This window comes from Lactuca virosa, chromosome 2, assembly GCF_052849685.1.
Source record: "Lactuca virosa cultivar CGN04683 chromosome 2, Lactuca_virosa_CGN04683_v6, whole genome shotgun sequence".
Classification (NCBI taxonomy): domain Eukaryota; kingdom Viridiplantae; phylum Streptophyta; class Magnoliopsida; order Asterales; family Asteraceae; genus Lactuca; species Lactuca virosa.
In genome coordinates, this window is record NC_136427.1 from 255626341 (window position 1) to 255643132 (window position 16792).

Genomic DNA, 16792 nt, shown 5'->3' on the forward strand with positions numbered 1-16792 from the left:
TTGGAATTGATCTTCACAATCAAATAATTATGATAATACTTTTAATTAGACTTTCTCTATCTATTAATTATTAAAGAAAATGGATGGATGTGATGTCGTTTTCCTAATTACATGTTAATTTTTAAAAATAAAAAAGCATGACTTAATATTATAATGAATTTGAAAACGACAACAGATAAAACATTTCAACAAACCTTCAATCAACTTATACAATTTAATTATATTATTACTTTCTGTTGATTAATGTTTCATTTTTTTTTATATTTCTTTTGTCTTGTTTTGCTTTTTGTTCATATACAGTATTAAAAAAAGTCGCTAAAAGATAAATTAAGAACTTGATTAATTTTCATTGCAGTCGAAAGGTTCTAATAATTAGATATCTATATTAAATTACACCCTATAAAGGCTCTAATAAAGGAAAAAGACATTTACAAAATGGGAACAAACCTTTCACACCACCGACGCCTATTATATTTTATTTATTCGAACCAAAATATAATACAAAAAGAAAAATATTTATTTTCCTTTTAAAAATGATTAATTGTTAAAAAAAGAACAGTTGTTACTTTACAGTTTAATTATTAATGAAACATATATTTTTTAATTTAATATAACAAACTTATCATTTCATGTAAAATTTACATAAAAATGATAAAAACATTACATAAAATGTTATTTTGTTACTTTAAACAATTAAAAAATATATATTTTTTATATAAATTGCTAACAGTTATAAAAGTATCTCATATTTATACAATTGTTTGGACAAATACATTTTCCGCAAAAACCAAACATAATACATGAAAAGTAAAGAAAAATCGGTTTTTACTAATTACAGTATTTATAATAATAACACCCTCAAGAAAGAAAAAATTTGGAAAATTATTGAAAAAAATTAATAATAATAGAAAAAAGAAGGGTTTTTGTTGTCTCATTTGAGGATCTGATTCTCTGGGGAAACTTCGTTGAATGCCAAACTGCACCATTCATTCGCTTCCCCTTCCTTGCTTTATGCCCTGCCCTATTTTTGCACACAATTTTCCTACTGCCAATATTTTAATAATTAATCAAAATATTCCATTTCTTTTTTAATCAACCCACTTTTATATTTAATAAATTAAATACCCACCTTTTTTCATATATATTTTATATATGTAATATGTGTGTATATATATATATATATATATATATATATATATATATATATATATATATATATATATATATATATATATATATATCAATAACAAGTTGTAAAATGAGAATCCTGTCCGAATACTCCAACTATCGAACATGCCACTTCCAATAATTTCCCTGCATTTACCAAAATAATGAATTATAAGTTTATTATTTTACCAAAAATAGATCAATACATAACTGCATAACAATCCAAGATATTTGATGAAACGATGTCGTAGTAACCTGTAATTAATGCAACAAAAAACCTGAATTGACTATCTTAAAGTAGGATATACCCCCTTCATAACTAAGCATTATATGCTTAATAACTAAGTCTTTACCTACACTTAAAGTGACACCAAAGTTTCTACTATTACAAATATTTTAACCACTCTCTTAAAAGTTGTAATTTCAAATTTCCCCCATCAGTAAAAAAAAAAAAAAAAAATTACCAAATTGGCTAACAAAATCAAGCCTAGCTCAGTTGTACCTTATGCTATGAAAGGGGTAATCTACTCTTTTAAGTTTCATGAGTATAAAGTCATATGAGTGCAATAGACGCGGACGAATATTCCATGTGACCCACCACAACAGACAACCATTAAACTTATTCCGGCAACTACTCAACGGAAAGTTCTTGCAACAGGTCCGATCAGATTATTGTAATCGAATGACGGCATTAATAATATACCAGAAAGATTAAAAGTAAGAAAGCGTACCTCTTCTTTGCTTAGCCACGACCTTAGGCGCCGTCGTCGGTGCAACCTTGCTAGCTGGTTTTTCCGTCGGCTCTTCCATAGGAAACAATACCCCATCGATACCTTGCACCGATATCCTCCCATCGGTGTAAATGTCCGGGTCAAACAAATACGCCGATCCCTCACCTTGCCCGAATTTAACCGACCCATCGGCCTCCTCCGCCACAACTTTATGCGGCAACCGCAGAGTGTCGTATTGAACCTTTCCGAACCGCCTTACCGAATTATACATACTCTCTTCGGTTTGATACTCTGGTACCAAATGATAGTACATTATCTGCTCTGGTGCACCCGGATCACTCAGTTGGTCGGTGGTGAGTTTCGACATGGCTTCATCATTCGGTGCCAACACCGTTAAAACATAACCCTCCGACACTAACTTACCCATCTCCGTCGCTAGCGACGTCAAATTTACCAAAATGTCTGCTAATTCGTTGTATCCACCGTAATGTAGGAGGGTTTGGATGAAATCTTTCACCTGGCTCTCGCCGTCGAAGTGGTGGCGTGGTCCACCGGGTCCCGGGGCTGGAGCCGGAGCTAGAGAAGGACCAGGTGCCATTGCATCGTATACAGGGAGAACTGGTGGAGCACCTGCAGGAACGGGAGTAGCCGGCTTTTTCAACCGGTGGGTTCTGGGATCGACAACAGGAGCACCTTCTGGTAAAACAGCAGAAATGGAAGTCAAACTCCTCCTCCGGTTAAAATCTTCTTGCACAGATCGAGGCACCAACAACCGCTCGATCCCATGGATCAACCCGTCAGGTCGGATAACATCATCGGGCCTGGTGACTCTGGCTAGACCGCCCACTATTTTCTCGCCAGAATTCCCGCGGGTCAACGGCAAACGGTTGTCAGCTTCATCGACACAAAGCGTTTTATGATGAGCTACCGATTCAAAATCCTCACGTGGCCATTCTTTCGACCCGACCCGAGACGGAATAATATGGAAAAGCAACAGATTCTGTAGCGATTTCAGATTACCAGGCTCGAGTAGAAACCGCTTGAATTCAGGATCCATCTGCCTCTCCAGAGCTTCATTGTTGGGAGCAAAAATGGTGATATTATGACGCGAAACCGCTTCCTCGAGGGTTTGTAGAAGAAGAGCTTTTTCGACGAGTTCAGATAGCTCAGTGTAATGCGAATCGAGAAGCGCTACGAGAACGGAATTGGAATTGATCTGGGTGGAGTTAGATTTGGGGTTTTGATGCGGCAATGCAGTTGAATCAATGGTTATAAGAAGAAACGTTAAGAATATAAAGTTCAATGCACCATAGTTCAGAGAACCCATGATGCTGAACTAGGAAAAACAAAAGATCAAAAGCAGAAGAAGAATCGGAAGAAGAAGAAGAAGAAGAGGAGGGTGATTAGGAGATGGGTACTCCTTTATTTTACTCTTTCTCTCTCTCGAGAAATAATGTAATTGAATGGGAGTTGTCGTTTCTCTTTCTAGGTTTTGGTCCTTTTGAACATGGTGGTGAGAGGTGAGAATGAAAAGGGGAAGATGGGTTTTGTTTTGGGATTAAAAGAGAGTGGGAGACAGGACAGGTGGTTGAAAAACAGAGAAGGTAAGTGAAACGACATGCCCCGATGCCGTTTTACGAGTTAGGAAGAAGGCGTAGGGTAGCACAGGCTGTATGTAGGGACCACACGTGTGGAAGAAAGCATCCTGCTTCGGCTCTCAAACGGCTTGGCTTGCTACTAGGCTCAAAGAGCCTCTAAATAACAAAAATAGAAAGTTAAATGTAAAGTAAACTGACATACATACTTAGGGTTAATGTCATAAAAACCCTTAAGTTTTCAAGAAATGTTCGGTTATATCCTAAGTCCAATTTTATGTCCACAAAAACCGCACATTTAGGCAAAAATTGTCATAATACCCTTATTTTCCGATTTTACCCTTCTATGGCATTAGGGGGTGTTTGGTTCAGTGGTTTGTTGTTCATCACCATAGAAGCTCAAATATATGCTATTCATACTCAACGAAATCCATATATTGAATCAATAAAATTCCATTTAACAATCTCTGTTTGGTCTCAAGGAATCAATTCTCATGAACAAGATCATCCATTCGTAACCCAGAAACCACCACCACCTGTGATATGCATCACCATCACCATCAAATATCAAACATCACTGCTACCATCCCTGAAATCCACCACCGCCACCACATCTACATTGACATCGTCCACCACCACCACCTCCCTTTCTTACCCATATCTAAACTCAGTGCCCAAAATGATGTCATGGGTGCTCAAACCTAAAAATTAAACCCAACTATGATAAATTGATACCCAAAATTTAAACTCAAAAACCACAGATGAAATCAAAATCGTGATTAGCAACACAAATGCACAAACTTGAAATTAAACCTAAACTAAAACTTACATTTTTTTGCTCTAAGGTGAAGGAGATGATGGTGATGAACAATTAAGGGCAGCGGTGGGAAGTGGGTAAAGTCGTAGAAGTTTGCATCTGCTAAACAAACAGGGGCGACGACAAGAGTTGGGTTTCATGGCAGTGGTTGGGAGAAATGGGGGTGGAATTCCGGGGAAGAAATGTTACATCGTTCGATTCATTGGACTTGAGGTTCGATTCAGAGGGGAGCATCGATCTTCAGGGGGTGCTCGTCGGTTTGCTCAACAATCGAATGAGGTGCTGGAACGGTGGTGAGCAGGAGATGGCAGCCGGTGGGTTTCTGACTCGTTTCTCTCGGCAGGAAGCTCACAGGTGGAGTTGATTTTGGTCTCCAGCAGCAATAGAAATCGAGCAAGAGGGCAGGGGTGTTTGGGTGACAATTACTGAACAACAAACCACTGAACCAAACACCCCCTAATGCCATAGAAGGGTAAAATCGGAAAATAGGGCAATTATGACAATTTTTGCCCAAATGTGCGGTTTTTGTAGACATAAAAATGGACTTAGGATATAACCAAACATTTCTTGAAAATTTGAGGGTTTTTATGGCATTAGCCCTACATACTTTAGATGATGTTTGTTTGTTTATTTATTTATTTATAAATCTCTTTAGATCTCTTTTCGCTACGTGGCATAAAACACGTGTAACAACTTGACTATTGTGGTTTTTTATTTTTCAGAAGTTTTTCTAAATAAAAAACTTATATCCGTGTGTTTTTGGTTAAGCAGTGGACCAAACACTTCAAACCTCTTCTCACCCTAACAGATATATATATATATATATATATATATATATATATATATATATATATATATATATATATATATATATATATATATATCGTCGCTCTCTCCACCCTCTTCCTTCGATCATTGTTCCTCCTTCTCCACTACTTTTGACCGTCGGCCTCGACCTATCGCCCTCAGCCCTTCGTCAACGCAACTCCCTTCTTGTCAACCCCCAATCGAACCTTTCAGATCGTTGATCACTGACAGGTATGTTCCTCGGTTCTTGTTTTCTCGTATGTTGAAATCGATTTTAATCGCTTTTCTAGTTAAGTTATTTTCCACTTCTGAACTGAAATTAATTTGTGGAACTGAAATCAATTTTTTAGTATGCTAAAATCAATTTTATTGTATGTTGATTTCTGGTTAAATTATTTTCCACTTCCGATCAGTTATGCTGATTTGTTTCACCTTTCATAGATTTTTCTGATTTGGTAAAATGTTTGTTGATGTTGTTGATTTCTGGTATGCTCATGTTTGTGTGCTGAAATTGTATTATTGTTTAATCCTTGATTAATTGCTTTATTTATTTTTTTGGTTTTCTGGTATGCTGATTTCTGGTATGCTCATATTTATGTGCTAAAATAGTATTATTGTTTAATCCATGATGAATTGCTTTATTCTTGTGTGTTGAAATAGTTGCTGATTTGTGTGCTAGAAGTTCTTATGTGTTGAAAAATATCATATTTGTGTATTGAAAATGTTATTATTGTGTTCTAATTTGCTTATAGTTGTGTTGATGGTTGGTCAAATCTTATAAGGTTATATTTTTTGTTATTATCAATGGAAGATAAACATACATGGACCAATGAACAAATAAAATGTTTATTGCAAAATTGCATTGAAGAAGTAAACAATGTGGGTAGAAAAGGATTGAGTTTGCACAAACACTCATGGAACAAGTTAGGAACAACTATTAAGAAAAACCATGGAGTGGTTTTGACTCAAAGACAATTGAAAAACGCCTATGACAATCTTAAAGCCAAATACACAGGATGACTATACTTGAAAAACAAAACTGACAACCATTACAATCCTCAAACAAACACTTTTAATTTAACAAACGAAGAGTGGGAAGACTTTAAAAAGGTGTGTGTGTATGTATATATATATATATATATATATATATATATATATATATATATATATATATATATATATTGTAACGCCTCGTTCCTGGTACACAATTAAATTATTAAAGTATTTATTTTTGAGCTACTCGACGAGTTGGTAGCCCTAACTCGTCGAGTAGATGCCAGAGAGGACGCGAGGTTTAAAGGGTCTACTCGGCGAGTCCAAGCATGGACTCGACGAGTAGGTCTGCCAGGAGGAAACCCTATTTTCGGGGTTTTGCACCCTATTTAAGCCACTTAATCCCCCTTTGGGCCTCCCTTACCAGCCTCCATGTCCTCCAGAAACCCTAATCCGATTGAGAGCTTCACCTTTGAGATTTTGAGTGTGTTTTTGTGTTATAGAAGGTAGTTGGAAGAGCTTGGAGCTATCAAGCGCTTGTGGAAGAGGATCAAGATCCAGGATTACATTCATCTTTGGCAGCCTTCTGAGGTAAAAAGCTCTTAGCTTGATAACCCATAGCTTAGATCTCCTTTAATGTTGATTTGTGGGTCTTTTTGACCCTTTTGAGTAGGATAAGTTGCTTCTCATGGGTTGTACGCCAAGCAATCCCTCTTTCCTATGATATTTAGCCTCTAGAGTCATAAAAGGAGTCTTGAACCCGTTTCCATCCAAGCCATGGTCATGTTCATGGAAGTAGGTTGCTATAACTCAAGTTTGGGTCCATTTGAGGTGTGCAAAGCCATCAGGTCTCCAATTTTATAGAAATGGACCATGGAAACGACCTAAATCTGTATTTTGGAGCTATAGAAGGGTGAATCCAGTTAACTAGGTTAGATCTGCAAGGGACTCAACGAGTTCATAAGGGCACTCGACGAGTCCGATGTAGAAACCTCAATGATGTTCATAGGACTCGGCGAGTTGATTAAGGAAATCGACGAGTTGGATGATCTTGTCCCTTTTCTGATTATGCCAGGGCTCGGTGAGTCTGAGGAGAACTTGATGAGTCAGTTCAACCAGTCGCGATGACAAGTAGCTTGGGAACTCGACGGGTCATGGGGTGACTCGGCGAGCCGAGTCGCGATTCCAGGGTTCTGAGTTCTAGGACTCGGCGAGTCACAAGGCTGACTCGGCGAGTTTGGTCAACTTGGAAAGTTGACCTTGACCAGGATGTTGACTTTGACCAGGGGTAAAATGGTCATTTTACCCTAAGAATAGTTATCAGTTTTGACTAAGTGTCATTATGGAATTTATAGCTGGAGAGTCGCCGGAGCAACAGACAGGGATTCCTCACCCAGATGTTCAACAGTCATTCATACGAGGTGAGTTTCCTTTCATTAGGGACGGGTTGAAGGCACCAAGGCCAGCCCGTCTATATGCATGTTAGTAGCAGAGTGTGGGCGGGGCCTGAATCTCGTAGCAGTCTAGTGTGGGCAGGGCCCGATTCTCTTAGTATTACTTGAGCATAGATAGGCGATTACTTGGTAGATATACTTGTTGTCTGTGTGATACTTGTATGCATGTTAGTAGCGGAGTGTGGGCGGGGCCCGAATCTCTTAGACAGCGGAGTGTGGGCGGGGCCCGAATCTCCTAGACAGCGGAGTGTGGGCGGGGCCCGAATCTCCTAGACAACAGAGTGTGGGTGGGGCCCGAATCTCCTAGACATCGGAGTGTGGGCGGGGCCCGAATCTCCATGAGAGCGGGTGGGGCCCGTGTATCCTAGTTGTATGATATTTGTATGGTATGTGATAGCTTGGGGAGACTCACTAAGCTTCGTGCTTACAGTTTCAGTTTTGGTTTCAGGTACTTCTGGTAGCAAGGGGAAGGGCTCGGGGTGATCGCATGACACATACCACAACATTCAGCCTGAGATTATTTTGAGACTCTGATCTTTTATCATATGTTTTGTCACAGTATTTGATACGACATTTTGAGATACATGATGTATGGTTTTCTTTATGATTATGGGTGATTTATGGTTTTATAATAATTTTCAAAACGAAATTTTTGGACAGTGTTTTTGGGATGTTTCATATATATATATATATATATATATATATATATATATATATATATATATATATATATATATATATATATATATATATATATAATATTTATGTATAGAGTTGGCAAATATAACTTTTGATACATTGGGCTTAGGGACATCCGAAGGCTGCTTCCTTGAAAACTGTTCTATTGTTGTTTCTGGAGCTTTGTGCATACCTCTTTGATGGAAATGGTGCCACTATTAACCTCAGCTAGACCACAAACCAAACAGCATCGAGACATGGATCATCTTTTTGCCATGTCCCACCACTTCAACTTATGGACACCCCTTCTATTAACATAGATGACGATGATTACTTTTCACATCATACTATTCAGCCTTTTACTGAGCCATCACCTTCTTCTGCTTCACCTTCTATTAACCCCAACAAAAGGGCTAAACCCCTAACTTTAGAGCTCGAGCTCCTAGTGCCTCACATGATCTACTTTTAAGTGCCTCACATAAATCTTTTATTACTACTAACGATTTAGCACTTGAGATGCAGAAAGCTCTATGACATTTCACTCAAGGGCATACAATTCCTTAATGTTTTGAGAAGTTAGAGTTGCTTGAGTTAGGCACATTAGAACATCTACGCTTTGTTGCTTATCAATTTATGGAGGGACCATGAATATAAGAGAGATGTGGATAAATTTTCCTAATGATCTGCATATATTAAGAGGATGGATCGCGATGACGACTACAAGTTTAGGAGTATTAAAGGATGGAAAGATTGTCCTTTAGGTTTACGTGCTTGTGTTGTTTAGGTTTAATTGCATGTGTTGGAACTACTTGGTTATGCTTTTTGCTACTTTAATTTGGTCAATGTTATGTTATTTGGTACTTGAATTTTATTTAAAGTTATTGTGACATTCCTAATTTTCACGGCCAGAAAAGACCGTTTTATTTATGCTTATTTTAAATCAGAGTGATTTTTGTAAATGCAAAATTGGTCCCGTAAAAAGTATTTCCGAATAAAATGTTTTTCATTGATTGTTAAAACTTGGTATGTCATAACTGGTACGAAACATAAGCATAAACGCATATATTATATGCCTTACATTAACTAATGACCTAAACTCCTTGAATCTCTTATACATTCATACTGCTACATGTGATACAAACAAACTGAGTGGGTCAGGCTTGGGAGCCTGGTGAGCACATAGATTTTTCAACTCACAATATTGTAATTATATATTTTTCACAATAAATAAATAATCCCTTATTACCCATTCCCATTATTCTTACTCTTAAATACCTAATGCTAATCTGAAGAGAGCTACCCTAAAGGATCTCAATGAGTAGACAATACTGCTCCAGGGAATCTGTAGCAATATGTGTCAATAAGGCAACCCTAAGAGGGGAGGGGGGGATAGAGTACCAAAAATGAACAACTTTCCTTTTCCCTGAAAAGTATGATCATTAACACCACCTTCTGGTGTTCCACCGGACTACCTAGAATAGTCGGTGGTCGTCACCTATATTTTGTTAGATGACTGGTCCCGATAATACAATGTGTGACCTCTCACCATTATTTTGTTTTCCCAAAAACTCGTTACTACCCAACCCATTATTTAATCTTTCCCAAAACCCATCACTACCCAATGTGTATATGATAAAGTAATTTATATAAATAAAATCATATCATATTATAGCATAAATATCAAGTACACAGATAGTAAGCACATATAGCATTTAAAAGATACTTCATTATTATGTACAAGCTGAAAGTAACTATGCACTCAGTTGATAAAGTGGATGACTGGTGATTTGGGCAGAGCTTCGCCCAACACCTTGACTTTTCCCCTTGACGTGACAAAGCTTTCTGATGAAAACTGAGAGTTAAGCGAGCATAACTCCAATCTGGGAGCTCTTATTTGCCAGATATCTGACACCACAGGGCCTCGCTAAAGTAACCTGGAACTAGGGGTAAAAGGTCTAAGAAACAGGAGAGAATTCCATATAGAATTGAGAGGAAATATATTAGAAATGAGGCAGGAAACGAGGGTTTATATAGGCTAAAAACTTATGCGCTCCACGCACTTGGTCGGGGTGGGTGACGTGGCTCCATCACGGGTTTGACACATGTCGCAATTTGGGTGGTGTGTCAATGCACGTTGTGCGCTCTGTCGTTGCACGTAATTTTTTTTTATAAATCTTTAAAAATTCACATCTTCTTCATACGAGCTCCGTTTTCGACAAGTTTTATATCCACGCGTAGTTATCGACGAGATCTACAACTTTCATTTAGACTCCATTGGAAAATTTTGACTTTATTTTTAAAGTTATATTTTTAACATGCTTAGATTGTTAAAGTCCGTTAAAAATTCATAACCCTCTCGTACGATATCTGTTCTCGATTGTCTTTATATCGATGGGAAGTTATTGACGAGATCTTCAACTCCCGTTTAGATTGTTTTTCGTAACAATCGAGCGATTTCAATTTCGGTTTCTGAGTCGTATACTGCTACGTTGAAACTTTTAAAAATCATAATATCCTCTTATGAAATCATATTTGGACGTTCTTTATATGCACAAAATCTTTGTCACATATACTATAACTTTGGTTAAGATTATTTATCCTAAATAACCTTCTATTAAAAAGTCATTTTTAACGCTTATAATATCTAAATTGAATAGCCTGAATTTGCAGGTGTTATGTTGGGTCTAATAGTGTTGCGTCCTTGGGCTCGGTTCTTAGCCCAGTTTTGTTATCCGATTTGGGCCTGTCCAACCGTGTTTATTTTATTAGGGTTTAGTATTTAAGGTGCATGCATGCATCCTTTGTTGGGAGCGCTTTAATTATTATTCTGATCATTGTACTACAAACCCTAGCTCGCCTCTACAGTGGAAGTTCTTCATCGAGCTCTGCTGAGGCGTGACTACATTTGAATCATTAAGCATTACTTGATTCTATATCGTGTTTATTGTGTTTGTTTGCTTTTATTGTTTAGCCTGTTGAAGATCTAATCGATCTAAGAGTTTTTCAACTCATCAATTGGTATCAGAGCAGGAGACTGTGTAATTCATACACATCTCTTCTGTTGAAGAAGATCTTAGGGTTTTCCGCTTTGATTGATATTGTTAGAGCCGTCAGTTGCTATTGACGTAGTTCTTTAAATACTCGATCTTACCCTAACGTTATTTACAAGTCTGATCTTAAGCAGGTTTTTAAACAAACATCGTCATGTCCATGGATGATTCTCAGTCTAACCCAATCAATATCTCCAACAACATAGGATCGACGACAAGGATTCCTATATTGTACACTTAGGACGATGAGGTCTGGGCGCATCACTTTGAAGACTACGTGATTGGCTCAGAAGACAATGGATACTTGATCTGGGAGGCGATTACTGTAGGTCCATTCGCTCACTCAAGCACTTCAAGAATTGTTAAAACTCAAAAGGAGTACAATCAACTCGTCAGCGATGTGAAAGACATTCTCCAAGATGAGAAGGAAAAGTTTCAGTGCAACATCAAAGCTTTAAGAATGATTAGGTTTGCTTTACAATCGGACACATTTCGGTTGGTTAGCTCATGCACAACGACAAAAGAAATATGGAACCGATTGAAGGAATTGTATTCTACGGATGAAGATCTTGAGCATTCAATCCAAACATTGTTGCTCTCAAAATTTGGTGACTTCAAGCAGAAGCCCGAAGAGAAGCTTATTCAAGCCTTCGATCGCTTCAATCATCTCCTTAGTAAGATGATAAAGCATGGGATTGAAAGGAAAGTCATTGAACAGAAGGTGAAATTCATGAATGGCCTTAGACCCGAATGGATGGCTGTGGTGTCTACTGTGAAGGCACATGAACAATTCAAAACTTATTCTCTAGCAAAACTGGTGGGAATATTAAAGTCACATGAGAGTGCCGTGACGAAAAAAACGAATGTGGTCTCTGGCATGGGTTCCTTGGCCCTAATCTCCAAAGGAAAGAATGCTGCTGAAGAAGAAGAAGATTTGGATCTTTCTGAATATGATCTAACAAGTGAAGAGTATGCTTTGGTGGTGTCAAATCCCAAGAAGTTCATCAAAAGAAGGTTCCCAACAAATAAGAACCGAAACTGGCAAGGTAGCTACAGTGCCGAGAAAGCAAAGGAGGAACCGAAGAGTATTTCTCATACCGAAGAACCAAAGAAGGAAGTAAAACTTGGTGGTAAATCAGGAATTAATTGTCACTACTGCGGAGGCAAAAATCACTTCGCCAAAGATTGTATGCTGAGAAAGATGTCAGAAAAGAATGAAGATGAGGATGAGGAAGCGAACCTCACACGACGATTGGAAGAAATCAAGAAGAATAAGAAGAAAGCTGGATCTAATAACACTATGAATGCTCTTATTGTACAGGGAAATATTGTTGACGATGAGTTCGGAGGTGTTGAAGTTTGGTCCACTGATTCAGAAGATGAAGAAGTGAGGAAGCCTACTCATGGCAGGTCTTTGTTGGTGAAAGAAAAAAACGTTGCAGGAAAGTGTCTAATGGTGACTTCTGGGGTGTCACAAATGAGAGGCTATACCACTGATGGGGGACTGGATGAAGCAAAGGAGCGAGAAGACAGGTGTTTTGCAGCGAAACCTGTCAGTGAGCAGATCAACGAATGCGATAAGTTGATCAAGAAGGTACAATCTATTCTTGTTTCCTTACAAATTCCCATCACAAACTATGAAAAAGAACTAAATGGATTAAAATCTAAATTTTCTATTATAAGTGGTAGTTTAACTCAAACTCGCGTCACAAACTCTAAACTAACTGATCAAATCAGCAGGGTATCATCGAATAGTGAGGAGAGGCGTATGTGGATTGAGCAGAAGGAGAAGGAGTTGATTAGGTCTAGGGATGAAACAATTTATTTGCAAAGAGATAATTTAAAGCTTTTAAAACTACGAAATGTTTTTTGTTTAATTGCTAAACGATTATATTCCAACATTACTCAATTGCATCTTGATTGTGAAATAGGGAAGAAGATACATCGTATGATTTTACCCTTCCTTGAGTTAAAGGAGGATGAAATCGATGCCGATGCTTATAACTGTGAAAACGTTGTTTCTTCTGATGATATTTCTCCCACTTACAAAATTGGTCTTGACAAAATAGAGTCCTTTATAAAGTCAAAAGACCATAAGGACATGCTCAAAAATTTGTTGGATGAAAATGACAAATTAAAAATCAAAACCGAAACTGTACAGAAATTTGACTCTTTGAATGCCAAGTTGAGTTCAGAAAATAAAATTGATATTGAAAACACTTCTGAATTCAATGAGGATGATGATATGAGTGAAATATCTGTAGAAGATGTGGTTGATTGTTCCGAATTTTTCAAGAGCGAACCCGAAACCAACAAAAATCTTATTTCTGAAAATTCTGTTGAGTTCGCTCGTTTGTCCAAAGACAAGACCAAAGTCCTCAAGGAAAAGGCTGTATTATATCAAAAGGTCCAAACGACTCCAAATCAAGTTTATGCAGTTCAAGGAGTTACTCAGCAACAGACAGCCGAACTGACAACATTAGTAGCAGAAGATAATGCTGATGGCTGTGATGAGTTTTTCTGGTCAGCACCAATTGATAACGCTGATGAAACAGAAGGTCTATCAAAGAAAACATCATGGAGAGTAAAAGGTAGGTATGTGGCAGAACCAATTAATGATCCTACACGCTTTGATGTGCCAAGCACAAGTGGTACCAAAACTCCTTCAGGCGAACCGGTCATGGTGTCAAGCGAAACCTCTTCGCTAAAGAGCGAAACTCATGCTCAAAGACCAAAGAAAAAGGCCAACATCCACAAAAATCCAAAATAGGTGTTAGAACGAAAGCATCAACGAAATTTGAGATACAAGAAGAATCTCACTTAAAGGAAACAGTTCTGGCGTTCTCAAAACCCTAATTAGGTTCGCTATGAAAAGCCCTCTAAGTCAAAGGAAGAAGCAAACGAAAACTCAGCTTCTCGCGCTCAACATAATGAAAACAACCGAAAGAAGAGTTTCGGTCCTCAGTATCAAAACAACCGAAAACAGAGTTGCGGTCCACAAAGGCACAGCAACCAAAAGAGAAGTTTCGGTCCTCAAGATGAGAGAAACCAAAAGGGTGGTTTCGGTCCTAGACCAACCAATGAGAGGAACCGAAGGGAAAGTAGTTTCGGCTCTCAACCAAGTAAGAGCAATGACCGAAAGCTTAACTCTGCTCCCAAGTCTCATTTTTCTCATTCTCACTCTCACTCACAGAATGATCGAAAGGGAAAAGGAAAGCTCTTTCCGGAAAATGAAAAGAAGACGTCGTTTAAATCCGATTTCGAGAACCGAAAGTCTGCCAACGTCAAATTCTCAAATTCAAAAACTAAACCTAAAGTACTCGAGTCTGATAAAATCAAAGTTTTCACCATAAAAAGAAAATATGAAACAACCTTAATAAAAAGAACCTTTTTAGTTGATGTTTCTCTTACAAATCCCTGTTCTGTAAAAGGCTCACAAGGACCCAAGAAACTTTGGGTTCCTAAATCTGCTTAATTTTTGCAGGTTATGCGTGACGAGCAATTCGACGATGAATGGTACATAGACAGTGGCTGCTCGCGTCACATGACAGGGAGAAAGGAAGAGCTGAGGGAATTTCGGTCCCTTCAAGATGGTGGAAGTGTCAAGTATGGTAATAATTCTTTTGGCATGATCAAAGGTTATGGTATGATCACCAATGGTGATTTCTCGATACGAAAAGTGGCGTACGTTGAAGGTTTACAACACAACCTTATCAGTGTTTCTCAACTGGTGGTTGGTACCGGGTTAAAAGTTTCGTTTGATGACGATGGCTCAGAGATTATTGAAAAGAAGACGAACAATATTCTGCTAAAATCGAAGCGAAAAGGAGAGATGTACCCTTTGAATCTCAATCCCATACGAGGGAAACCAGAAGTTTGCTTGCTAACAAAAGCTGGCTTTGGCACCGAAGACTCTCCCATCTCAATTTCAAAGACATCAACAAACTGGTGCTTGGGGATCATGTTCGAGGTCTTCCTGTTCTGAAGTTCGACAAAGAACATTTGTATGCTGCGTGTGAAATGGGAAGCAAAGTCGACAAAGTCATCCTTCTCGAGTCAATACGAAAATTATTGAACCACTAGAATTACTTCATATTGATTTATGTGGTCCATCTTCAATCGAGAGCATTGGTGGTAACATGTATATACTTGTAATAGTGGATGACTTCTCTCGGTTTACTTGGGTGTTCTTTCTGAAGCAGAAATCAGAGGCCACTCCCAAGCTTAAACTCTTTATCAAGCAGATAGAAGTTCAACTACGGAAGATAGTTCGAAACATAAGAAGCGACAACGGGTTGGAGTTCAAGAACAAAGACTTTGAAGATTTTCTTGCAGAGAAGGGGACAACTCACAACTTCTCGGCTCCATATACTCCACAACAGAATGAAATTGTCGAAAGGCGAAACCGATCTTTATGTGAAGCAGCCCGAACCATGCTGAGCTTCGCTTCTCTACCTCTATATTTCTAGGCTGATGCCATTGCTGCTGCTTGTTTTACACAGAACAGATCTTATCTCAACAAACGTTTCTCCATCACTCCCTATGAGATCTTGAACAACCGAAAGCCTAATGTAAAGTTTTTCCACGTGTTCGGTTCAAGATGCTTCATCTTCAATTCAAAGGAGCACCGAAACAAATTTGATATGAAAGCAGGCGAAGGAATCTTTCTAGGTTATTCCTTAACCTCCAAAGCATATAGGGTTCTCAACAAGCGTTCAAAGAAAATAGAGGAGACCTATTATGTTACCTTCGATGATAACTACGTCAAGAAACTGAAGACAACCGAAGGTTCTGTGGAGGAAATATTTCCAAAATCTGGTCAAGTTACGGTACTAATTTCAAACCTCTTTGAGCAATACATGCTGCTATTTGATGAACCAGAAAAGGCTATTCTCTCTGAATATGAAGCTGCAGACAACAATGTAGATAACTTGAAGAAGATAATCGATGATGTTGCGAAGAAAATGGCAGAAGAACAACCGGTAACAACCGAACAGCCAGACACAAGCGAACCTCCAAAAGATTGTTCTCATATTCAGGAGGAGAGTTCGTCTTTTCCACATAACCAAGATTCACCATTCCAGGGGGAGAGCTCATCATCATTCATTCCAACCGAAAGTCGAGTCCAGGGGGAGAATTCTGAGGCTGAAACTGAGGAAGTATCATCATTCGAGGGGGAGAATGAAAATACAAATGATGATGATATTCAGTCAGAATTTGAAGAAGAAGTGAATGCTGAACTGGATCCCTCATATGATCCTAATTACCCTCCTCTCACCAAATGGACCAAAGATCATCCACAAACACAAATTATTGGTGATTCGACAGAAAAGGTTCTCACACGATCACAACTGAAAGCGAAACAAACTGCACTTTTCTCTAAAGTGGAATTTTGCATGTTTAATTCGTTCGTCTCCAAAGTTGAACCAAAGACGATCAAGACTGCACTCGATCATTCTGATTGGGTACAGGCGATGCAGGACGAACTCAATGAGTTCGA

At 38.3% G+C, this 16792-nt stretch overlaps 1 protein-coding gene across 2 annotated transcripts; it reads right to left on the reverse strand.

The window, feature by feature from the left end:
- Positions 1-724: 724 nt before the first annotated feature.
- Positions 725-3474, reverse strand: LOC145160822 (fasciclin-like arabinogalactan protein 17). 2 transcript variants are annotated; one of them, XM_079080168.1, is made up of 3 exons: positions 1899-3474; positions 1130-1314; positions 725-1042 (listed from the first exon to the last, which is right to left on the reverse strand). In XM_079080168.1, exons 1-2 carry the CDS (start codon positions 3223-3225, stop codon positions 1241-1243), a joined length of 1401 nt encoding a protein of 466 aa, XP_078936294.1. In that variant the 5' UTR covers positions 3226-3474; the 3' UTR covers positions 725-1042; positions 1130-1240. The 2 variants fall into 2 exon arrangements, with proteins under 2 accessions (XP_078936294.1, XP_078936293.1); XM_079080167.1 differs by having other exon boundaries at positions 725-1045.
- Positions 3475-16792: the final 13318 nt, after the last annotated feature.

What these genes read in the sequence shown, in the direction of transcription:
- LOC145160822 (XM_079080168.1), bottom strand. Translation starts at nt 3,225, where the DNA reads ATGGGTTCTCTGAACTATGGTGCATTGAACTTTATATTCTTAACGTTT. An exon ending in CGTGGCTAAGCAAAGAAGAG is followed by an intron (nt 1,315 to 1,898) that starts GTACGCTTTCTT and finishes TGGTAAATGCAG; the next exon opens with GGAAATTATTGGAAGTGGCA.